Source organism: Bombina bombina, chromosome 3 (genome assembly GCF_027579735.1).
Source record: "Bombina bombina isolate aBomBom1 chromosome 3, aBomBom1.pri, whole genome shotgun sequence".
Taxonomy (NCBI): Eukaryota; Metazoa; Chordata; class Amphibia; order Anura; family Bombinatoridae; genus Bombina; species Bombina bombina.
This window is the reverse complement of record NC_069501.1, coordinates 250,980,062-251,006,820: the sequence shown is the minus strand read 5'-3', so window position 1 is coordinate 251,006,820 and position 26,759 is coordinate 250,980,062. Positions and strand designations below refer to the sequence as shown.

Genomic DNA, 26,759 nt, shown 5'->3' with positions numbered 1-26,759 from the left:
TGCTGCTGGGTTAACTTAACTGAATCTACAATGTTTTTTATGCATATATATATATCTGTGTGCAACTGTTTATGTGATTGTATATTATATATGTGTGTGTGTGTATGTATATATATATATAATTGTGTGTGTATGTGGTTTATACTGCTTCATTTGTTAATCATACCACTGTCCACAGTTAGAATGACTGTCCAAGAAAACATGACAATGTTGTGTGTCATAAAACCTAATAACTGGCTAGTGACTACTATTTAATCACATCACCGGCAGCAAATTTTATTTTAACTATTTTGTGGTTTGTATTTTTATGCTCCAAGAGTGTATTGGACATTGAGAAACATGTACTTTAAGATTCTGTAGTGTTAAATAAACTTTAGAATGCAAAATGAAGGTGTTATAGTCATTTATAAGAAAATCGCAATTAAATCGCAATCGCGTTTTTTTTTCAAAATAAATCACAAAATTTTTTTTTGCCCATATCGCCCAGCCCTAATTTAGATGCAACTAGGGTACTTCTCTTCAATCAGTAAAGCCTTAAGCTGTTGAAGACTCTTAAATGGAGAGTCTACTCCAGAATTTTGATTGTTTAAAAAGATAATCCCTTTATTACCCATTACCCAGATTTGCATAACCAACACAGTTATAGTAATATACTTTTTACCTCATTGTTTACCTTATATCTAAGGCTGCAGACTGTCCCCTTATTTTAGTTCTTTTGACGGACATCGATTTTAGCCAATCAGTGCTGACTCCTAGGTAACTCCAAGGAGTGAGCACAATGGTATCTATATGGCACACAGGAACTATTTCTGTCTAGCTGTAAAAAACTGTTAAAATGCACTGATATTAGAGGCAGCCTTCAAGGTCTTATAAATTAGCATATGAGCCTACCTAGGTTTAGTTTTCAACAAAGAATACCAAGTGAACAAAGTTGTTTAAAATATCATGCATCTAAATCATGAAAGTTTAATTTTGATTAGACTGTCCCTTTAAATACACTGGTTCTAATAAGTTGACATGAACCCAAGTTTTGTCTAAATTACAAATAATTTTGTATGCGTGTCAGACATATTTGTCCATAACCTTTAACCAACCTTGAGTTTTTAAAGGTAATCTGAACACAGAGTGACAGAATGAGGGATTAATGAGATCAATAAAGGAATGAAAAAATTGCAGAATACTAAGTGCCAGATTACAAGTGGAGCGCAAACGTTTGCCCACTTGCAATATCGGGTTTTCGCGTTCGTTAAATTGTGCTGGCATTACAAGTTGAAAGTAAACGCGATTGCTTAAGAATACGGATAGAATGATTACCGTGTCCTCAGAGCTGTTGTTAACTGTTTCGCAAAAAAAAATAGTTGCACAAAATGCCTCAAAAATACATTACAAGTATAGTTACCAACACCATCTAATAAACATTATTTAAAACAATATTGCACACAAACGTTATAAGGGCTCAAAATAAGGCAGAAAAAGGAATTTAACATAGATATATATATATATATATATATATATATATATATATATATATACATGTCTAAAGATGTATATATACATGTCTATAAATGTATACATATGTATTTATGTATATAAATGTATTTACAGACATATATACACATAAATACATATGCATTGGAGCCCTTTGCCGTTAAGTAGATGTTAACACGTTAAAGCATATTTATGCAATATTCATTTTTAATAAAGGTTTTAACTATGTATTTATTGTAAATACCGTGGTATTTCACATTCCAATGATCTGCACATAGCGGAACATGGCCTATGTATTTCTAAATAGATATTCATACATATATATATATATATATATATATATATAGATAGATAGATATATATTGTACACAAATACCATCATATATATGTAGAAATATTTAATTATGAATAAAAAGAGCATATTCTGTTATTTGAAGAACATTGGAATGTTAAATATTTATATTTTCATGTTGGGTTGGCGCAAATGAGAATATGTGACCGTGTTTGTGCGAGAGTGGGGTGTTTTATTTCCACTTTTTTCTTCTTCTTCTATGGGGAATACGTGAACGCGCATGCAATATTCTGTCTTCTCATTTCTGCACTTGTCTGGTTAGTGTGATTGCGAAAACAGTTTACTTTCAAATCATAATACGAGCGCAACCCGACAAGCGCAAAAATCTTAATTCTAGCGCAATTAAAACTCAAGTGGGAACGTTAATTTGCACTCAACTCTAGCCCTGACTGTTATCTAATGATCATGTAAGCTGCCTCCCAGTAATTGTGTCCAAAACAGAAAAAATGCAATAATATGACATTAAGGGACTTAATTTATACTGTTGCGCAGGGCTAGTGAACCTTTAGATAGCTTATTTTAATATATTTTGTTAAATATATATTTGCAAAACTCTTTTTTGTTGGTAAGGATAACATCTTCAGAAGTGTTCCTCTATAGTGTTAAAATAAATATGTAATTTTGCATAGTTGTATATGCACATTACATCTTCTTTTTATGCTAATTTTATACTTTTATCAAGCAAATTGTTTTATTTTCACAGAAAGCACTCCAAAGACCTCGACTAGCTGCAGTCCTGCTCCAGAATCTCCAATGAGTTCCAGCGAATCTGTCAAGAGTCTGACAGAATTAGTTCAGCAGCCTTGTCCTACTATTGAGACTAACAAGGAAGCCGAAGGTCAAGAGTCAAGTGATGCAACTGCTTGCGACTCCCAACCTGCAACGCCGCTTCCATTTCCCGGCCATTCAGCACTTAGCATTCAAGAGTTGGTGGCTATGTCGCCTGAACTCGATACTTACGGTATCACCAAAAGAGTCAAAGAAGTTTTGACTGACAATAATTTAGGTAATTTGTCTAATGTAATGTTATTCAAAGCTATAGCGCCACAAAAATAAAATGGTGCATTGTCTTGTATGAGGGAATATTAAACCGAGACTTCTTTTTTTTGTAGAAATCATTTTTAGAATATACAAAATATAGAAATAAAAACACTAAATTAAATAAGTAAAAAAAGATGTTATTTATAAACTCTAAAATGCTCACAAGGAATAAATAAAAAATAATGGACAGAAACGTGTCATCTGAAATATGCAACTCCCTAGAGTTGCCAAATCTTCAAATGCTGCAAACCATAGCAGGTTTAGACTAAGTTACAGAATTAGCTTTTTGGCCGTTTAAGGAGTGTGGATAATGCATGTTTACACAGAAACAATAGGGCTAGATTGCAAGTGACATACTATTTCTTTTCCGCTCATGCGCTATCTGTATTCAAGGTAAAATAGCACGGCCTTACAGGCGCGTTTTGCAAGTTTAAAGTAAAAAGTTAGCGTGCAAGAAAAACGCCGACTTCAGAAGTTCGGAAATTGCTACCGCACTACCTTCTTCTACCAATAGACTTCTATGGGCACCCTAACAAAAAAAAACGAAAAACTGTTACACCAAGCACTATAAATACACTTATTTTCCCCTGTCTAAATGGGATAACGAGAGTGCTATATGTGTATTCTTTCACAATCAGTGGAATCTCTCTCCTTTTTTCCTCTGATTGTTTTTTGTAAACAAATTCAAATATAATACACAGCACCTCCCGGCCTAAGACTAAAATAGAGGTCTACCAATATTGGCCAGTAAATGTCCCGCTAGGTAGTGCCATTGGTTCTATATACAGTATATATATATATATATATATATATATATATATATATATATATATATATATACTTAAATTATGGTGGAGATAAAAGCATAAGATTAAAATCCTCCATTTCATAAAAGGGAAGCAACAGAATTATTGCACAGGCAATTAGCACATATAGGCAAATATCCCCGCTTGCCTTTATTTGCTTATTGCCTGTTATAAGAGTTGGTTTTCAGAGTGAAAATGAGAGACCTATATTCTCATTATGTGCTTATTTGCTTTTACTAGATAAAAATTTCCCCAGAAGATATTGTATATAGGTTAGTGGTTAAACATATATGTTGTTTGGTATGAAAGGGGCTATTCCTTTAGTTTTATCAGTACTTGGAAACTAATAGGGTTGTAGTGGTAAAAAATAGAAACAACAGCATCTCATATTTATATGTATGCTTGATGGTATCACTAGGCCATTTGTTTATGAGATAGCAAGTAAACCTGGTTTCATTTTGTATCTCGCTTTAAAAACATACGTTGCTGTAGCTAAGGATAATACTGTGTCTGCTGTCCTCGTAATTTTAAACTTGTTATACAGATATAATCTCCATACCATGGTTTTTCAAATAACTGCTGTCATACTATTCTCTGCTGGTTCAGGTCTGGCTAAGTGTCTTGATTTCCTAAAAATGCTATAGGTTTTAATGGAAAAAAAACTGATTTCTGCATCACTTATTTAATTTTCTTCCCCATATTAAGTAAATTCCATTTTTTGTGGTTATTAAATCACACATTATTTCTGCCATATATCTGATTTTTCAAGCACAAGATTAGTTGGGGCTCTTTTGGTCAAATTGTCCAGATAAGAAGTTTTCTTCCATTATATTAAATTAGAGGTCTATGTTACGTTTTGACAAACAAATGTTCATAGAATGTCTGATTTTAAACCAGAGGGTATCCTGGGCTGTGCCTTTTCTGAATAATATGACATACAAATTATCTAAAGGTCTATTTTTTCAGTCCACACTTATTGCAGGATAGAAAATTGTCAATGGAATCTTTTTTTTATGCAGTATTCTACTGAAAGATGTGTGCCTGGCTATTCCTATTGCATTGCAGATTCCTTTATAAAATCCAATGCTATTAATCAAATGTTCTATTTTTTGCCTATTTTTTTAAGTACTTACCTAATTGATGGCATAACTAGTGCAGTTAGTGGGTACCTAAACAGCCCAAAAAAAAGGCTGAGATGTGGTTCACCACATTTGAACAATGCGCCCTTTATGGCTGTTTGAAATAAGCAGAACCTGCGCCAGCAGCCATATAGCAAGAGGGGATGCTTCTCAGTGATTGTGGGTCATCCTACCACCTTGGTTAGTCCACACAAGAAGATATGCTCTTGTGTAGCCTTTTTTTTATAAATTTAATGGTGGGTTTGTCTGTATGACCACACTGTGACGGCCATATTCTAAAATCTCCCACCATATTTGTAAAGGCGAATCCATACACTTTCCTTACAGCATGAGCTCTTTTTTTGCAAGGAGGGCACACAGAGGAGCCCTACATGATATAGGTGGTGCTTGGGCCCCACCAATTCCGCCTCAGAGTTTGCAAAAGTTCACACAGAGCTCAATTTGTCAATCCATAACATGCAGAAGCATACATATTCGCCCCTGTCTGCCCAAGCTCTCCTCTGGTGGACAGCAATTCTTTGCCCTCATTTAACATTGCACACAAGCACTCCTTTGTGCTCACATGCAACCCCGCCCCCTGCCAATAATGTGCGGCCAGGAGCTGTCAATCTCCCCGGTCGGAGGAGACCGGGGACATTGAAATTCTCCACTTAAGAGGTGGAGAAGAGGGTAGGGAAGCAGCGGTCTGATGACTGCTACTTGATAAATCCTGACTGCAGGTTCTCTTGTGAGAACCTGCAGTCAAAGGTAGGAGAAGAGTTTGATAAATTAAGCACAAAGTACAGAACAGTCTTCACAGACAGGGGTCAGTGCTGGGACATAGGGTGCCATCATAGAGAGGAAATCCTTGCATATAGTGGAGTTGCACAGACTTTACAGTCTTGTTGATAGTCTTCAAACAGGAAAGTTTTATAATCCCAACCAAATGATCCAGACAAATGTTTATTGAGCATTGATTTGTTGACAGCCAAGAACAAATCTTACAAGGAACTTTACTTTGAGGGGAGAAAAGATTTGACACTTCAGTCTCTTTAAAAGTCGTCAGGGCTCTGGTGGGCACAAACTAAACTAAAGTTCAAAACTTAATTGTTTCTTTCCAAGTAACCATTAGGAAGCGACTGTACTGATAGTATTAGCTTTAGTCATTTTGCTTCTGTTCCTTGTGATTTACATGTTTGTGAGGAGGATGAAGTAAAACAAGGCAGGATTACTGGCAGTGGATTTAGATTGGCCATGGCTATTTTCTGCTATGGTTTATGGGGGAACCACTTAGATACTTCACATTATATTGCGGGCTTAGTATGATCTTATCCTGAACCAGAACGGCATTTAGATCTAGCAGAGGAAGTCAGACCTATTGATGCATTGCCATTCACACTACCAAAGACAAAAACATTCTACTACTCCTTTATGTTTAAAGGGACAGTAAAGCCAAAAATTAACTTAAATTGATTGGCTAGATCTTGAAATTTTGAACAGTTTTCCAATTTACTTCAAGAATCAAATTTTCTTAGTTCTCTTGGTATCCTTTGTTAAAAAAGTAAAGCTAGGTGAGCTCAGGGAGCATGCACATTTATTTAGCCATCTGGCTGCAGTGTTTTCAGAATTGTTTACATCAATGTTATGCATAGTTGGAAATACTGCTGTCATAGAATGTTAAAGACACGTGCACGCTCCTAATCTCCTATCGGCTTACTTAGGTTTACTCTTTAACAAAGGATACCGAGTGAACAAATTAGATAATAGAATTAAATTCTAAAGTTTTTTCTCCATGATGAAAGTTTAATAGTGACTCTACTGTCCCTTAAAGCTATGGGATCTGTTATGATGTTGAAAACACAACAGCAAAGAAACAATGATAAAATTGGTCTATATGGATTCAGTTTCATGATCTGTACTTTAAGGGCCAGATTATAAGTGGTGCTAAATATTTTTACTCATGCACTAATTTGGTTGAGTTAGCGCACGTATTAGTAAAAAGTTAGCACTAGAGCTTTCGCAGGGAGGAGCCTACAACTGTAGCGGCAGGACGTGTCTTGGGGAGCTCCTGGTTCTACTAGGAGATTTATGTGATATTTTGTTTTCCTTCAAAACATTATTTATCATTCAGAGGCCAGCAGACTACTACAAGATTCAAGAAATTGATAATCCTGGGGAAACTCTCTGGATTAACCTCTTTGCCTGTGTTCTGCAGTTAGGCCATGCAGCTGTCACATCCATATAGTGTCTGGCAGTTTGTGGAGCCGGAGCTATCGCATATCCCCCCCCCCCCCCCCCCCCCAGGAGACTGGGGTTACGAGTAGTACTATTTACTACTACTGCAAATCATTAATACAATTACCCGTTAATATGAGGGCGTCTAGAAATGCCATTACTGCGCAGGATATGCAACGTATCCTACACAATTATTTTTTGAGCCTTTCTAAGAGTATTAATGAAGCCTGGAACAACACTTCTGCATACCAGGTGTCAGACACAGCTTTCACTGACAGCGGAGTGGTAATTTTGAATGCTGTAGATAGTACTGCAAGGAACGAACTGGTAAAGGCTCTGACTACTGAAGCATATACAGCACCTGAGAGCCCACGGGAGACTAAGTAGACAGTTGCAGCACTGGAATAAACAGATTGCTTTGTCGGCCCTTGATGAGACGACCTGTTTTGGTGAAGTTGGTTGTTCTGTTGGATGTGACGAGCCAATTATCCGCAAGTATACCGGTAAATGGTGTAAGAAGGCTCGTTAAGCAATCCGGCCCAGCATGGCTACAGGAACAGTGAAGGGCCTATCTAAAATACTGACCAGAAAAAGCAATACTGAACCTCAATTGGAGAGACTTCCTTTTTCTGCTCCAAGACATCAAGGAAACCACTGTCTGCCGACCATAAAGAAGGGACATGTAACTAACCGATATATAATTGCCACGCGGGCCCTAAGAGACTGGCAGCAAGGTATTGGGTAGGCTGTTCATTCCGTGGAAGACCAGATAAAAGTCGAGATGAGGTTATACTTATATTACTCAGATGGTTGCAGGGCAGGTACTAGTCCTTACTGTGACTCTATAAGTGAACATTATCTGAAACCACATTGAGATATATTTCTCTTCGGCTTCATGTAACATTACCCCTTGAGTGTAATTCTCTGGCTTCAGAGATTTACTCTACACTAATGATGGCACTTTCACCTGATGTTTGGGGAAAATTTATACTCAATCTCTTGTTATATGGGTTTGATTATTTACATGTTTGTTCAAATGGTTGCTAAATTGTAAGTATATGTGTTTAACGATCTTTTAGAACTTCCAGCTGTGCTAGGTCTTGCTTTTATATAGTCTACTATAAGAGATCATTTGTATATTTATATATAGTATGCTTACGGTACCATATCTGCATGAGCAGCCCAGAGTTCTGTTACTTCTACCCTGCTAGGTCTTGTCTTTGTATATTTTACTATAGGAGATTGCCTGTGTCTTTATTTGTGTATATTATGCTTAGAGTATCATACATGCATGAGCAGCCCAAGGCCCTGTTGCTCCTACCCTGCTAGGTTTTGCTTTTATATATCTCACCTTAAAGTCAACTGTTTTGTTGCCTCAAGTATGCTTTCATCACCTAATGTACTTATGATACCCAACAGCTACAGTCTGTTAATGTTTATCAAGAAGGTGTCCCTGTACTACTGTATTAATTTATTTCAGCTTGATGACTCTACAATATATAGGTAGACACAGTATATATTCCCACATCAACTAACTCTGGCCCTCTATAGCTCACATACCATTCTCATCTTTTCTATGCCTTTGTGCTACTTGGACACTATGGTTATGCTTAAAATGGTGGTTTAGGAGTGACCTTGCTACATCTAAATATAGATTTTGCCCATGCCCATAACAGTATTAGTCGCCTAACCTAATTTCACTCTTTTTAACACTTAAGTGTATTATCAGTTGCTAACATGGTCCAAAAGTGACCACTTCACATGTCAAATTTCCTCCGCTAGTTTACACAACTCTTGTTAGGTCTATGAGCTACCTAATGTGCCACAAAGGTATGCAAAATAAAAAATGTAAACATAAACTAATACCCCTATAAAAAAAAAACTAACACTAAAAAAAACTAAACTACCCATTGCCCCTGAAGGGGCATTTGTATGGGCATTGCCCTTAAAAGGGCATTCAGCTGTATTACTGCCCTTAAAAGGGCAATTGGCTCTTTTTCAAGCTCAACAAAACCCTAATCTAAAAAAAATCTACCCCAAAAATTAAAATAAAAAAGCCTAAACCTAAGCCCCAAAGTACTCACTGTTCCTGAAGTCCAGCAGAGAAGGTCTTCTTCCAGATGGATCCATCATCTTCTAGCTTCATCCGGAATGCGGTGCGGAGCTGTGTTCCCGATGCCTGGATCCTCAGCGGCGGTCCTCAATGGCAGCAATCCTCGGCGGCAGTCATCGGCGGAGGCGTTCCTCAGCGGCATGGAGGCTCGACTTCATCCGATGTCTGTAGACTGAAAATTGAATGCAAAGTACCGCAATCAATTTGGGATACCTTGCATTCCTATTGGCTGAATTTTTTAAATCAGCCAATAGGATTAGAGCTACTGAAATCCTATTGGCTGTTCAAATCAGCCAATAAGATTTCATTAGGTCTCATCCAATTGGCTGCTTTTAAAATTATCAGCCAATAGGAATGAAAGATACCCCAATAAATATCGGGTACCTTGCATTCAATCTTCAGTGTGCGGTGGACGATCGCATGAAAAGGAGCCTCCATGCCGCCGAGGATCGCCACATCTGGTAAGACCACTCCATACCTCCGCTCCGTACCGCCTTCGCTGTGGATGAAGATAGAAGATGATGGACCCATCTGGAAGAAGACCTCCACCGGACTTCAGGAACCGTGAGTACCTATTTAGGGTTTATTTTTATTTTTTGGGAGTTATTTATTTTTAAAGATTAGGGATTTGGGCAATTGAAAAAGAGCTGAATTCCCTTTTAAGGGCAGTAAAAAAGCTAAATTGCCTTTATGGGCAATGGGTAGTTTAGTTTTTTTAGTGTTAGGTTTTTTTTATTTTGGGGGGTTTGGTGGGTGAGGTTTTTTATTTTTAATGTAAAAGAGCTGGTTTCTTTCGGGAAATGCCCTACAAAAAGCCCTTTTAAGGGCTATTGGTAGTTTATTCTTAGATTCGGGGGTGTTTTCATTTTGGGGGGGGCTTTTTTCATAGGGATTAGGTTTAATTTTTTTATTTTGGATAATGTGGTTTATTATTTTGTGTAATGTTAGACTTTTTTATTTTCTGTAATTTTAGATTAGTTTAAACTTAGTTTTCTTTATTTTTAAAGTTATGTTAGGTTATTTATTATGATAATAGATTTATTATGTTAATTGTGATGTGGATTAATGGCGGTTTAGGGGTTAACAGATTTATTAGGTTAATTAGCGATGTGGGTTAATGGCGGTTTAGGGGTTAATAGATGTATTAGGTAGTATAGGATGTTGGGGTTGGTGTATTTAGGGGTTAATAATTTTATTGCGGGCGGTTAGGTGTTTTTTTAATACTTATTGCGGGCGGTTTTTTTTAATACTTATTGCGGGAGGATAGTTGTTTTTTTGGGGTTTTTTTACACTTATTGTGGGTGGTTTTTTTTTGTAATGCTCCGTTTGCCTTCGCTGCATCCAGGTGAATTCTTTTGGCGGCGTGCGCAGCCAACATTCTTTTGGCTGCCTCGCGCTTTTGAGGATGCATGCGCAACTTGCGACGGTGATGGACGCGTTACAAACGCGATTATAGTATAGATATATATTTCATTATTTCAAAAAAATAAATAGATATATATAGGAATATCCATAGGTATATATATATATATATATATATTTATTTATTTATTTGAAAATACATAGAACAGTTAGACTACAGGACTTCTCTCGTGTAGCACCAACCCTCTGGAACGCACTTCCTTGAGCTGTAAGACTTTCCCCAACCTCTCCCCCTTTAAACACTCCCTAAAGACCTTCTTGTTCAAGGAAGCCTATCATCACATCAGTAACTAATGAATTCCACTTGCCTAATAGTTGCCCTCATCTAACTCCACACTAACATCATTCACACCTTTGCAGTCCTCACCTCCTGTTTCTCACCCTCCTGCCCATTTAGATTGTAAGTTCCCACGGGAACAGGGCTCCCAATTCCCCCTGTATCTATTTGTTAAATTTTATCTGGTGTCTCATATTATACTGTCCTTTTATCTTTGTTACCCATGGACAGCGCTGCGGAATCTGTTGGCACTTTATAAATAAAGAATAATAATAGAACATTTTCTTATAAGTAAAGAACTATTCTATTATAACATATTAAAAATAATATTTCATGTTTAAAGGTATTTGATAGGAAAGGACCCAAAATGTGTGTGTATGTATATGTTGGAGCCCTTCCCAGTCAAACACCTTGTCATATACAATCTACCTTTTAACCCTTATAAAACATTTTTATTAATATTCATATATATATTTTATTTATCAAAAAGTGTATATATGCGTGTAACAGTTTATTTTAATGTGTTTTGTGAACATTTTGATTTCTAACCCTAACACTTTACTCTAGGGGGCCTATTTATGTAGGTGCGGACAGACATGATCTGCTATAGCGATTCATGTCCACCGCACATCGATAAATGCAGACAGCATACGCTGTCGGCATTTATCATTGCACCAGCAGTTCTGGTAAACTGCTTGTGCAATACCGCCCCCTGCAGATTCGCGGCCAATTGGCCGCTAGCAGGGGGTGTCAATCAACCCAATCATATTCGATCGAGCTGATTGCTGTCTGCCACCTCAGAGGTGGCGGACAAGTTAAAGAGCAGCGATCTTAGGACCGCTGCTTCTTAACTTTCCGCTTCAGTCGGAACTGAAGCGGAGAGGGTCGAAAGAAGCATCTGCTGCTTCATAAATAGAACCCTAGGTCTAAAGATGCCCTGATACTTTGAACGTAGTTTTTGTTTGTGCTCAAGCGGAACTGTTTACGTTGTGTTATCTCGGTAACATAAATGTTGTGTGACGTGGGAAATAATAGAAGCAAAAAGCAGTTGTATCATTATGTGAGTGTTTACAATTACTTTTTTTTTCTAAACCACTGAGTAACAGCTTGATTATGGCATGGATCCTAGGCTTCATTCATTCATTTGTTCCAGGGAAATCTTGGAGCACAGCTATGTGTTTCCTTCGCCTTCATGGATTTCTTAGAAATCTTCAAAATCTAGTATATAAAAAACAAACAAATCTTAGTAGTTTTAGTTGCAATTATCAGCATTTGTGGCAATAGCTGTGATAGCAAATAAGCCCTAGAACATTCAAAACTGTGGTGAGTGTTAATCTGCAATCCAGAAATTCCTCATTCATGGGACTTCTTTATAGGCAATATATGAAACGTTCACCTAAAAGGACATTGAAATCATAACCTATATTAGCAATTAAGCACTGCATGGCAAGATTCATGTTGTTAAATCATGTAACATCATTGCTTGCACAATTTACAAGGTTTCACAAGTCAGGTTTACTCTTAAACAGCTTGGTGGAAGCCATATCCTTTGTCTCTTTTTGCCTTGGTTAGTTAGTTATGCAAATAAGCTGGTAATCTGAGCTAACCAATCACTGTGTGGAATGTGGCAGCTTTTGGTACACTTCCCTATATTTTAAGTTTGATAGACACAGTTGGTCTCTGAGAGGAACTGGCACAAGCATCATTTTGGAAGTATTTTATAGCAAAAGCAGGAAAAATAAATACTGATATTGTGTTGCAATATTGTTTTTATCCTTAATTAAATGTTAAGCTTTTATTCTTTTATTCCTTTTCTTTGAAACCATAGTTTGGAAAAAAATAAAAACCTAAAAAAACTCTTACAAATGTCTTTAGTTAGAATAGTAGTGCTTTTGCAAGTATAAGTATTACATTTTCTACTCTTTTTGGCAACGTGATAGTTTTTGGATCAGACCTAGAGTTGCTAACTGGAATAAGAATCTATTTTCGTTTTGTTAAGACATTTTATATCCTTTATATTGTCGGCTCAATCTCACAACCAAAATGTGATGTAAAGTCTGTTTACAGTGTTATTCTGCCCGTCATGGACAAATCTATCCGCTCCAACTTTAGATTTATAGGCAGGAGTCAAAGGTTGTTTATGCAGCATCTGATACCCAGTAATGGGCAGCATCTGACACCAGTTCATAGAACCGCTACTGCTGCGCTGTCTAGCATCCAAGGAGTTAAAGGGACATTCCAGTCAAAATGTGAATGCACATAGATGAATTGCATATTTGAATAGAAACATATTTATAATATACATGTAATGGCAAAAATGCTTCAAGTAAAAGTTATCACTGTTTTAGTGTTAACATTTTTCTCTGCATGTGCTTGTGAAGTAGCATTTTTAATAATGCAGCTATTCAGAGCGCCAGTGGGGCCTGTATTATGTCGGCAATTAACAAATTGAGTCATTACCAGATGGTACAAGCAATTTAAGCTGTCTGAGCAAGTGCTGTGTTTAAAATGCTGGTGCACGGCACATATTTAAATACACTTTTGAAACAGTTATAGCTTTTAGAAGAAGCATATTTCCTTATACATGTATATTACAAAAATGCTTTTATTAAAAACTGAAATGCATCTATGTAGATTTCAATTTTGGCTGGAATGTCCCTTTAATAAATACTTCCACATAATAAAATAGATATTAGCCTTCTTAATATTTTTTTTTTAATTGTGGTACAAAAGTAAATGAAATAACAACAATAATAATAATTATTATTTCTGCAAATGTGATGTTTTTTTTATTATACAGCAATATAATGCCACTTAACAATATTGCTCTCCCTAATAAGCAATCTCTGATTCAGTTGACTGTTACCAATGTTACTAGTCCGTTTCCTGTGATTATATTTATATTTATATTTGTTTTTTCACTTTAGGTCAGCGTCTCTTTGGTGAAACTATCTTGGGACTAACTCAAGGCTCAGTGTCAGACTTACTGGCTCGACCAAAGCCCTGGCACAAACTGAGTTTAAAAGGAAGAGAGCCATTTGTGCGCATGCAGCTCTGGCTAAATGATCCAAATAACGTAGATAAGCTTATGGATATGAAACGAATGGAAAAGAAAGGTATATTCACTAATGGTTTCTATTTACACTTGTGCAACAAATAATACAACGTATGCCCCATGCCAGTCCACCACAATTCCTTTGTTAAATTCATTACATTTACTCTAACCCACTAGAAAACTACTATAAATTACCCTTTCTGTGAAGAATTGCTTCCATAAATTACAAACTGAGATCATGATCCCTTGTTCTAGTGTTGTTCTTTTTGAAAACATTTATTCAAAGAAAAAATGAGTGTATAATGTCCCTTTAAATTATCAATCTTGCTTAATCCAAGGTTAGTTCAGGAGCGTGCATGTGTCTTTAGCCATCTGGCAACAGTGTTTGTAACAATGTTTATGGCAATGTTATACAAAGGTGCAAACACTGTTGCCATACACTGCTATTGGAACATACACACTCTTAAGCTCCTATCAGTTTACCAAGATTTACTTTAAACCAGACATCCTCAAACTTGGCCCTCCAGAGGTTTTGAAACTACATTTCCCATGATGCTCAGCCATAATATTATTTTAGTTTATTAAAAACTGCACAATAGAGCTTTTTAATAATAAAACTTGTACTCAAATTCAATATGGCCATCAGAATGGCAAATTACATGATCTAATTAGTGACAACTTTCCAACTATCTAGAAACTGCAGAGATCTGTTGGTCCCAAGTGGATACAACAGGTGAGCCAATCAACAGTGACTGTTGCATAGCTGCTTGTCTGACAGCCACTGCTGATTGGCATTCTGGAACAGCAGTTCTCTGGGGCTCCCAAGCAGTACTTGTGTTTAACCCCTTTGTGGATCAAAGTGGCGGCAATATTCAGGGAAACTCTGCCCCAGAGTAGTCACAATTCAGTATGTAAAGGGACAGTCTAGTTGAACATGTTTATTGTTTAGAAAGTTAGATAACCCCTTTGTTACCCATTCCCCAGTTTTACATAACTAACACAGTTATATTAATACACTTTTTACCTCTGTGATTACCTTGTATCTAAGCCTCTGCAGACTGCCTCCTTATTTCTGTTCTTTTTACAGATTTGCATTTTAGCCAATCAGTGCTGACTCCACTGTAGTGAGCACAATGTTATCTATATTGCATACATGAACTAGCACTGTCTAACTGTGAAAAACTTTCAAAATGCTTTGAGATAAGAGGCGGCCTTCAACGGCTTAGAAATCAGCCTATGAGCCTACCTATGTTTAGCTTTTACCAAAGAATACCAAGAGTACAAAGCAAATTAGATGATAAAAGTAAATGGAAAGTTGTTTAAAATTGCATGCCCTATCTGAATCATGAAAGTTTCATTTTGACTAGACTGTCCCTTTAAAGGGACAGTAAACACCAGAATTTTTGTTATTTAAAAAGGTAGATAATTCTTTTATTACCCATTCTCCAATTTTGCACAACCAACACAGTTATAATAATATACTTTTTACCTCTGTGATTACCTTGTATCTAAGCCTCTGCAAACTGCCCCCTTATTTCAGTTCTTTTGACAGACTTGCATTTGTAGCCAATCATTGCTTGCTCCTAGGAGCTTCACATGCCTGAGCTCAATGTTATCTATATGAAACACATGAACTAACGCCCTCTAGTGGTGAAAAACTGTCAAAATGCTTTCAGATTAGAGGTGGCCTTCAAGGTCTAAGAAATTAGCTTATGAACCTCCTAGATTTAGATTTCAACCAAGGATATCAAGAGAACAAAGCAAAATTGGTAATACAAGTAAATTGGAAAGTTGTTTAAAATTACATGCCCTATTTAAATCATGATTTTTTTTTTATTATTTTTTTTACTTGACTGTCCCTTTAAGCATTTTGTAGTGTGTGAGCTCTGAATTGGACTATCACTGTCACAATTTACTTTTTATTTCCTCCCTGCTTCACAACTGTGATGCACCCTTTTTCGGACTCACAAATTGACTCACTTAAATGCTTTAAATGTTGCTATTGACTGTATACAGTATTCTTGTGATGGATTGAACTGGGTGACAATAGGTTCCTGCAGAGAAATAAATTACACATATTTTAGTTAGTGAAATGAATCCAATGTGTTGTATATTTAGTGAATTATCAGCATTAGAGCACCATCTAGTGCTCAAGAACCAACATTACAACTCAAAATAGGAAATTGATATAAAAAAATACATGTTTATATGTGTTCAATGTTTGTTGCAAAAATGATCATTAAATTAATTGATGATAACTTGTGCAATTAATTTGTGTTTTGGGTAGATTAAGTAACATCTATAACTAATTGCTAAAGCTAAGTGTTTGCAAAACATAAGTCCTAATATAAAAAATAAAGTATAAAATATGCAACTGAAAATGTATTTATGAATATTTAAAGCGGAACTTAATTCAACTTTTTGGGCAAATCAAAATTCTAAGACTAGTATAGATATTTGATATCTAAGGTAAAAAATAAACGTTATTTCTACTTTTCTTGAACTACATCATTTATAGTGATGAATTTATAACTGATTCCTCATATACCACCATCTAATTCACCTATACCCAAAATAGCAAATGGAGCCTGTACAACTCTTTATGCTGGCTTATAAAATGCAAGTTTTCCAAAAACCAGTGGTAACAATAAAATGTCAAATTCAATTTTAAATGGACATGGAATCCAATTTTTTTCTATGATGATTCAAATAGAGTATACCAATCTAAACAACTTTCCAATTTACATCTATCAAATTTACTTCATTTTATTGGTATCCTTTGTTGAAGGAGCAGCAATGCACAACTTGGAGCTAGCTAAACACATCGAATGAGCCAATGACGAGGCATATATGTGCATCCACCAATCAGCAGACAGCTTTTCAAAAAAAGATGCCAAGAGAATAAAGCAAACTATATAATAGAAGTCATTTGCAAAATTGCTTACAACCTTTGACTGTCCTTTTAATATTTTTATCACTCCTATTCCTAGAACTTCTCTTACAACTCCCCTGTTGTTTAGAAGTATGCCTCCTTTCTGTTGACCCTATGATATCATTTAACTACCTATCTTGAAAAAACAGAATTTATGTTTACCTGATAAATTACTTTCTCCAACGGTGTGTCCGGTCCACGGCGTCATCCTTACTTGTGGGGATATTCTCTTCTCCAACAGGAAATGGCAAAGAGCCCAGCAAAGCTGGTCACATGATCCCTCCTAGGCTCCGCCTACCCCAGTCATTCGACCGACGTTAAGGAGGAATATTTGCATAGGAGAAACCATATGATACCGTGGTGACTGTAGTTAAAGAAAATAAATTATCAGACCTGATTAAAAAACCAGGGCGGGCCGTGGACCGGACACACCGTTGGAGAAAGTAATTTATCAGGTAAACATAAATTCTGTTTTCTCCAACATAGGTGTGTCCGGTCCACGGCGTCATCCTTACTTGTGGGAACCAATACCAAAGCTTTAGGACACGGATGATGGGAGGGAGCAAATCAGGTCACCTAGATGGAAGGCACCACGGCTTGCAAAACCTTTCTCCCAAAAATAGCCTCAGAAGAAGCAAAAGTATCAAACTTGTAAAATTTGGTAAAAGTGTGCAGTGAAGACCAAGTCGCTGCCCTACATATCTGATCAACAGAAGCCTCGTTCTTGAAGGCCCATGTGGAAGCCACAGCCCTAGTGGAATGAGCTGTGATTCTTTCGGGAGGCTGCCGTCCGGCAGTCTCGTAAGCCAATCTGATGATGCTTTTAATCCAAAAAGAGAGAGAGGTAGAAGTTGCTTTTTGACCTCTCCTTTTATCGGAATAAACAACAAACAAGGAAGATGTTTGTCTAAAATCCTTTGTAGCATCTAAATAGAATTTTAGAGCGCGAACAACATCCAAATTGTGCAACAAACGTTCCTTCTTCGAAACTGGTTTCGGACACAGAGAAGGTACGATAATCTCCTGGTTAATGTTTTTGTTAGAAACAACTTTTGGAAGAAAACCAGGTTTAGTACGTAAAACCACCTTATCTGCATGGAACACCAGATAAGGAGGAGAACACTGCAGAGCAGATAATTCTGAAACTCTTCTAGCAGAAGAAATTGCAACCAAAAACAAAACTTTCCAAGATAATAACTTAATATCAACGGAATGTAAGGGTTCAAACGGAACCCCCTGAAGAACTGAAAGAACTAAGTTGAGACTCCAAGGAGGAGTCAAAGGTTTGTAAACAGGCTTGATTCTAACCAGAGCCTGAACAAAGGCTTGAACATCTGGCACAGCTGCCAGCTTTTTGTGAAGTAACACAGACAAGGCAGAAATCTGTCCCTTCAGGGAACTTGCAGATAATCCTTTTTCCAATCCTTCTTGAAGGAAGGATAGAATCTTAGGAATCTTAACCTTGTCCCAAGGGAATCCTTTAGATTCACACCAACAGATATATTTTTTCCAAATTTTGTGGTAAATCTTTCTAGTTACAGGCTTTCTGGCCTGAACAAGAGTATCGATAACAGAATCTGAGAACCCTCGCTTCGATAAGATCAAGCGTTCAATCTCCAAGCAGTCAGCTGGAGTGAGACCAGATTCGGATGTTCGAACGGACCTTGAACAAGAAGGTCTCGTCTCAAAGGTAGCTTCCATGGTGGAGCCGATGACATATTCACCAGATCTGCATACCAAGTCCTGCGTGGCCACGCAGGAGCTATCAAGATCACCGACGCCCTTTCCTGATTGATCCTGGCTACCAGCCTGGGGATGAGAGGAAACGGCGGGAATACATAAGCTAGTTTGAAGGTCCAAGGTGCTACTAGTGCATCCACTAGAGCCGCCTTGGGATCCCTGGATCTGGACCCGTAGCAAGGAACTTTGAAGTTCTGACGAGAGGCCATCAGATCCATGTCTGGAATGCCCCACAGTTGAGTGACTTGGGCAAAGATTTCCGGATGGAGTTCCCACTCCCCCGGATGCAATGTCTGACGACTCAGAAAATCCGCTTCCCAATTTTCCACTCCTGGGATGTGGATAGCAGACAGGTGGCAGGAGTGAGACTCCGCCCATAGAATGATTTTGGTCACTTCTTCCATCGCCAGGGAACTCCTTGTTCCCCCCTGATGGTTGATGTACGCAACAGTTGTCATGTTGTCTGATTGAAACCGTATGAACTTGGCCCTCGCTAGCTGAGGCCAAGCCTTGAGAGCATTGAATATCGCTCTCAGTTCCAGAATATTTATCGGTAGAAGAGATTCTTCCCGAGACCAAAGACCCTGAGCTTTCAGGGATCCCCAGACTGCGCCCCAGCCCATCAGACTGGCGTCGGTCGTGACAATGACCCACTCTGGTCTGCGGAAGGTCATCCCTTGTGACAGGTTGTCCAGGGACAGCCACCAACGGAGTGAGTCTCTGGTCCTCTGATTTACTTGTATCCTCGGAGACAAGTTTGTATAGTCCCCATTCCACTGACTGAGCATGCACAGTTGTAATGGTCTTAGATGAATGCGCGCAAAAGGAACTATGTCCATTGCCGCTACCATCAAACCTATCACTTCCATGCACTGCGCTATGGAAGGAAGAGGAACGGAATGAAGTATCCGACAAGAGTCTAGAAGTTTTGTTTTTCTGGCCTCTGTCAGAAAAATCCTCATTTCTAAGGAGTCTATTATTGTTCCCAAGAAGGGAACCCTTGTTGACGGAGATAGAGAACTCTTTTCCACGTTCACTTTCCATCCATGAGATCTGAGAAAGGCCAGGACGATGTCCGTGTGAGCCTTTGCTTGAGGAAGGGACGACGCTTGAATCAGAATGTCGTCCAAGTAAGGTACTACAGCAATGCCCCTTGGTCTTAGCACAGCTAGAAGGGACCCTAGTACCTTTGTGAAAATCCTTGGAGCAGTGGCTAATCCGAAAGGAAGCGCCACGAACTGGTAATGCTTGTCCAGGAATGCGAACCTTAGGAACCGATGATGTTCCTTGTGGATAGGAATATGTAGATACGCATCCTTTAAATCCACCGTGGTCATGAATTGACCTTCCTGGATGGAAGGAAGAATTGTTCGAATGGTTTCCATTTTGAACGATGGAACCTTGAGAAACTTGTTTAAGATCTTGAGATCTAAGATTGGTCTGAACGTTCCCTCTTTTTTGGGAACTATGAACAGATTGGAGTAGAACCCCATCCCTTGTTCTCCTAATGGAACAGGATGAATCACTCCCATTTTTAACAGGTCTTCTACACAACGTAAGAATGCCTGTCTTTTTATGTGGTCTGAAGACAACTGAGACCTGTGGAACCTCCCCCTTGGGGGAAGCCCCTTGAATTCCAGAAGATAACCTTGGGAGACTATTTCTAGCGCCCAAGGATCCAGAACATCTCTTGCCCAAGCCTGAGCGAAGAGAGAGAGTCTGCCCCCCACCAGATCCGGTCCCGGATCGGGGGCCAACATTTCATGCCGTCTTGGTAGCAGTGGCAGGTTTCTTGGCCTGCTTTCCCTTGTTCCAGCCTTGCATTGGTCTCCAAGCTGGCTTGGCTTGAGAAGTATTACCCTCTTGCTTAGAGGACGTAGCACTTTGGGCTGGTCCGTTTCTACGAAAGGGACGAAAATTAGGTTTATTTTTGGCCTTGAAAGGCCGATCCTGAGGAAGGGCGTGGCCCTTACCCCCAGTGATATCAGAGATAATCTCTTTCAAGTCAGGGCCAAACAGCGTTTTCCCCTTGAAAGGAATGTTAAGTAGCTTGTTCTTGGAAGACGCATCAGCTGACCAAGATTTCAACCAAAGCGCTCTGCGCGCCACAATAGCAAACCCAGAATTCTTAGCCGCTAACCTAGCCAATTGCAAAGTGGCGTCTAGGGTGAAAGAATTAGCCAATTTGAGAGCATTGATTCTGTCCATAATCTCCTCATAAGGAGGAGAATCACTATCGACCGCCTTTACCAGCTCATCGAACCAGAAACACGCGGCTGTAGCGACAGGGACAATGCATGAAATTGGTTGTAGAAGGTAACCCTGCTGAACAAACATCTTTTTAAGTAAACCTTCTAATTTTTTATCCATAGGATCTTTGAAAGCACAACTATCTTCTATGGGTATAGTGGTGCGTTTGTTTAAAGTGGAAACCGCTCCCTCGACCTTGGGGACTGTCTGCCATAAGTCCTTTCTGGGGTCGACCATAGGAAACAATTTTTTAAATATGGGGGGAGGGACGAAAGGAATACCGGGCCTTTCCCATTCTTTATTTACAATGTCCGCCACCCGCTTGGGTATAGGAAAAGCTTCTGGGAGCCCCGGGACCTCTAGGAACTTGTCCATTTTACATAGTTTCTCTGGGATGACCAACTTGTCACAATCATCCAGAGTGGATAATACCTCCTTAAGCAGAATGCGGAGATGTTCCAACTTAAATTTAAACGTAATCACATCAGGTTCAGCTTGTTGAGAAATGTTCCCTGAATCAGTAATTTCTCCCTCAGACAAAACCTCCCTGGCCCCATCAGACTGGTTTAGGGGCCCTTCAGAACCATTATTATCAGCATCGTCATGCTCTTCAGTATCTAAAACAGAGCAGTCGCGCTTACGCTGATAAGTGTGCATTTTGGCTAAAATGTTTTTGACAGAATTATCCATTACAGCCGTTAATTGTTGCATAGTAAGGAGTATTGGCGCGCTAGATGTACTAGGGGCCTCCTGAGTGGGCAAGACTCGTGTAGACGAAGGAGGGAATGATGCAGTACCATGCTTACTCCCCTCACTTGAGGAATCATCTTGGGCATCATTGTCATTGTCACATAAATCACATTTATTTAAATGAGAAGGAACTCTGGCTTCCCCACATTCAGAACACAGTCTATCTGGTAGTTCAGACATGTTAAACAGGCATAAACTTGATAACAAAGTACAAAAAACGTTTTAAAATAAAACCGTTACTGTCACTTTAAAGTTTAAACTAAACACACTTTATTACTGCAATTGCGAAAAAATATGAAGGAATTGTTCAAAATTCACCAAAATTTCACCACAGTGTCTTAAAGCCTTAAAAGTATTGCACACCAAATATGGAAGCTTTAACCCTTAAAATAACGGAACCGGAGCCGTTTTTAACTTTAACCCCTTTACAGTCCCTGGTATCTGCTTTGCTGAGACCCAACCAAGCCCAAAGGGGAATACGATACCAAATGACGCCTTCAGAAAGTCTTTTCTACGTATCAGAGCTCCTCACACATGCGACTGCATGTCATGCCTCTCAAAAACAAGTGCGCAACACCGGCGCGAAAATGAGGCTCTGCCTATGATTTGGGAAAGCCCCTAAGAATAAGGTGTCTAAAACAGTGCCTGCCGATATAATCTTATCAAAATACCCAGATTAAATGATTCCTCAAGGCTAAATATGTGTTAATAATGAATCGATTTAGCCCAGAAAAAGTCTACAGTCTTAATAAGCCCTTGTGAAGCCCTTATTTACTATCTTAATAAACATGGCTTACCGGATCCCATAGGGAAAATGACAGCTTCCAGCATTACATCGTCTTGTTAGAATGTGTCATACCTCAAGCAGCAAGAGACTGCTCACTGTTCCCCCAACTGAAGTTAATTCCTCTCAACAGTCCTGTGTGGAACAGCCATGGATTTTAGTAACGGTTGCTAAAATCATTTTCCTCATACAAACAGAAATCTTCATCTCTTTTCTGTTTCTGAGTAAATAGTACATACCAGCACTATTTTAAAATAACAAACTCTTGATTGAATAATAAAAACTACAGTTAAACACTAAAAAACTCTAAGCCATCTCCGTGGAGATGTTGCCTGTACAACGGCAAAGAGAATGACTGGGGTAGGCGGAGCCTAGGAGGGATCATGTGACCAGCTTTGCTGGGCTCTTTGCCATTTCCTGTTGGGGAAGAGAATATCCCCACAAGTAAGGATGACGCCGTGGACCGGACACACCTATGTTGGAGAAATCTATTTACTTATTCTCATATAGTAACCTTACTGTCTTTACTTACCTTCTTGCTAATCTCCTCATTACCTCTGTTCCTAAAACAAATGTCTCTACTCAAAAAGAGGTATTCTGAATGTATTCTAATCTGCACTAGATGTACCCTAAAGCAGGGCTCAACAAAACCAGGAGCCACTGCCTCCTAGAATGTTACCCCTGGCTCCTAACTTTGTGGGTTATTCTCCATATATCTATATAGAAATACCACTGTCTGGCTCTTAAATTTTAAACAGATTTGTCGACCCCTGAATGTATCTTTGTATTTTATTCCACGTGACATGCCATTAAAATTATGCAAATGTTGATCATGCAAACTATATCACTTGTACTATATCCTAAACTATAAATCTTCAGTGCCAGTTTGGTAAATTTTAATATTTAAGACTTGAATACTTTTTTTATATGTCCAACACACATTTTTTTATTTTTAAATAGCAACTAATTAATTGCACTGTAGTATAAGTAACACTTATATTGATAAAATGAACAATGCACCGGTTTTGAAATGTATTAATAACATATTTCTTTCATGTAATTAGCAAGAGTCCATGAGCTAGTGACGTATGGGATATACATTCCTACCAGGAGGGGCAAAGTTTCCCAAACCTCAAAATGCCTATAAATACACCCCTCACCACACCCACAATTCAGTTTTTTACAAACTTTGCCTCCGATGGAGGTGGTGAAGTAAGTTTGTGCTAGATTCTACGTTGATATGCGCTCCGCAGCAAGTTGGAGCCCGGTTTTCCTCTCAGCGTGCAGTGAATGTCAGAGGGATGTGAAGAGAGTATTGCCTATTTGAATGCAGTGATCTCCTTCTACGGGGTCTATTTCATAGGTTCTCTGTTATCGGTCATAGAGATTCATCTCTTACCTCCCTTTTCAGATCGACGATATACTCTTATATATACCATTACCTCTGCTGATTCTCGTTTCAGTACTGGTTTGGCTTTCTACAAACATGTAGATGAGTGTCCTGGGGTAAGTAAATCTTATTTTCTGTGACACTCTAAGCTATGGTTGGGCACTTTGTTTATAAAGTTCTAAATATATGTATTCAAACATTTATTTGCCTTGACACAGAATGTTCAACTTTCCTTATTTTTCAGACAGTCAGTTTCATATTTGGGATAATGCATTTGAATTAATCATTTTTTTCTTACCTTCAAAAAATTTGACTCTTTTTTCCCTGTGGGCTGTTAGGCTCGCGGGGGCTGAAAATGCTTCATTTTATTGCGTCATTCTTGGCGCGGACTTTTTGGCGCAAAAATTCTTTTCCGTTTCCGGCGTCATACGTGTCGCCGGAAGTTGCATCATTTTTTTGACGTTATTTTGCGCCAAAAATGTCGGCGTTCCGGATGTGGCGTCATTTTGGCGCCAAAAGCATTTAGGCGCCAAATAATGTGGGCGTCTGATTTGGCGCTAAAAAATATGGGCGTCGCTTTTATCTCCACATTATTTAAGTCTCATTTTTTATTGCTTCTGGTTGCTAGAAGCTTGTTCTTTGGCATTCTTTCCCATTCCTGAAACTGTCATTTAAGGAATTTGATAAATTTTGCTTTATATGTTGTTTTTTCTCTTACATATTGCAAGATGTCTCACGTTGCATCTGAGTCAGAAGATACTACAGGAAAATCGCTGTCTAGTGCTGGATCTACCAAAGCTAAGTGTATCTGCTGTAAACTTTTGGTAGCTATTCCTCCGGCTGTTGTTTGTATTGATTGTCATGACAAACTTGTTAAAGCAGATAATATTTCCTTTAGTAATGTACCATTGCCTGTTGCAGTTCCCTCAACATCTAAGGTGCAGAATGTTCCTGATAACATAAGAGATTTTGTTTCTGATTCCATAAAGAAGGCTATGTCTGTTATTTCTCCTTCTAGTAAACATAAAAAATCTTTTAAAACTTCTCTCCCTACAGATGAATTTTTAAATGAACATCATCATTCTGATTCTGATGACTCTTCTGGTTCAGAGGATTCTGTCTCAGAGGTTGATGCTGATAAATCTTCATATTTATTTAAAATGGAATTTATTCGTTCTTTACTTAAAGAAGTACTAATTGCTTTAGAAATAGAGGATTCTGGTCCTCTTGATACTAATTCTAAACGTTTGGATAAGGTATTTAAAGCTCCTGTGGTTATTCCAGAAGTTTTTCCTGTTCCTAATGCTATTTCTGCAGTAATTTCCAGAGAATGGGATAAATTGGGTAATTCATTTACTCCTTCTAAACGTTTCAAGCAATTATATCCTGTGCCGTCTGACAGATTAGAATTTTGGGACAAAATCCCTAAGGTTGATGGGGCTATTTCTACCCTTGCTAAACGTACTACTATTCCTACGTCAGATGGTACTTCGTTTAAGGATCCTTTAGATAGGAAAATTGAATCCTTTCTAAGAAAAGCTTATCTGTGTTCAGGTAATCTTCTTAGACCTGCTATATCTTTGGCTGATGTTGCTGCAGCTTCAACTTTTTGGTTGGAAACTTTAGCACAACAAGTAACACATCATGATTCTCATGATATTATTCTTCTTCTTCAGCATGCTAATAATTTTATCTGTGATGCCATTTTTGATATTATCAGAGTTGATGTCAGGTTTATGTCTCTAGCGATTTTAGCTAGAAGAGCTTTATGGCTTAAAACTTGGAATGCTGATATGGCTTCTAAATCAACTCTACTTTCTATTTCTTTCCAGGGTAACAAATTATTTGGTTCTCAGTTGGATTCTATTATTTCAACTGTTACTGGTGGGAAAGGAACTTTTTTACCACAGGATAAAAAATCTAAAGGTAAAAACAGGGCTAATAATCGTTTTCGTTCCTTTCGTTTCAACAAAGAACAAAAGCCTGATCCTTCATCCTCAGGAGCAGTTTCAGTTTGGAAACCATCTCCAGTCTGGAATAAATCCAAGCCAGCTAGAAAGGCAAAGCCTGCTTCTAAGTCCACATGAAGGTGCGGCCCTCATTCCAGCTCAGCTGGTAGGGGGCAGGTTACGTTTTTTCAAGGAAATTTGGATCAATTCTGTTCACAATCTTTGGATTCAGAACATTGTTTCAGAAGGGTACAGAATTGGTTTCAAGATGAGACCTCCTGCAAAGAGATTTTTTCTTTCCCGTGTCCCAGTAAATCCAGTAAAAGCTCAAGCATTTCTGAATTGTGTTTCAGATCTAGAATTGACTGGAGTAATTATGCCAGTTCCAGTTCCGGAACAGGGGATGGGGTTTTATTCAAATCTCTTCATTGTACCAAAGAAGGAGAATTCCTTCAGACCAGTTCTGGATCTAAAAATATTGAATCGTTATGTAAGGATACCAACGTTCAAGATGGTAACTGTAAGGACTATCTTGCCTTTTGTTCAGCAAGGGAATTATATGTCCACAATAGATTTACAGGATGCATATCTGCATATTCCGATTCATCCAGATCATTATCAGTTCCTGAGATTCTCTTTTCTGGACAAGCATTACCAGTTTGTGGCTCTGCCGTTTGGCCTAGCTACAGCTCCAAGAATTTTTACAAAGGTTCTCGGTGCCCTTCTGTCTGTAATCAGAGAACAGGGTATTGTGGTATTTCCTTATTTGGACGATATCTTGGTACTTGCTCAGTCTTTACATTTAGCAGAATCTCATACGAATCGACTTGTGTTGTTTCTTCAAGATCATGGTTGGAGGATCAATTTACCAAAAAGTTCATTGATTCCTCAGACAAGGGTAACCTTTCTGGGTTTCCAGATGGATTCAGTGTCCATGACTCTGTCTTTAACAGACAAGAGACGTCTAAAATTAATTACAGCTTGTCGAAACCTTCAGTCACAATCATTCCCTTCGGTAGCCTTATGCATGGAAATTCTAGGTCTTATGACTGCTGCA

At 38.3% G+C, this 26,759-nt stretch overlaps 1 protein-coding gene across 4 annotated transcripts in view; it reads left to right on the top strand.

Moving 5' to 3' along the window:
• CUX1 (cut like homeobox 1) overlaps positions 1 to 26,759 on the top strand; it is a 657,906-nt gene that overhangs the window by 443,197 nt on the left and 187,950 nt on the right. For 2 of the 4 annotated variants that reach the window (XM_053706258.1, XM_053706259.1), the window contains 2 exons: positions 2,544 to 2,846; positions 13,780 to 13,968. The exons of 1 other annotated variant lie outside the window; for it this stretch is intronic. In XM_053706258.1, coding sequence (XP_053562233.1) covers positions 2,544 to 2,846; positions 13,780 to 13,968 — 492 coding nt within the window. The remainder of the gene's footprint in view (positions 1 to 2,543; positions 2,847 to 13,779; positions 13,969 to 26,759) is intronic. One more of the 4 variants, XM_053706260.1, reaches the window with a different exon arrangement.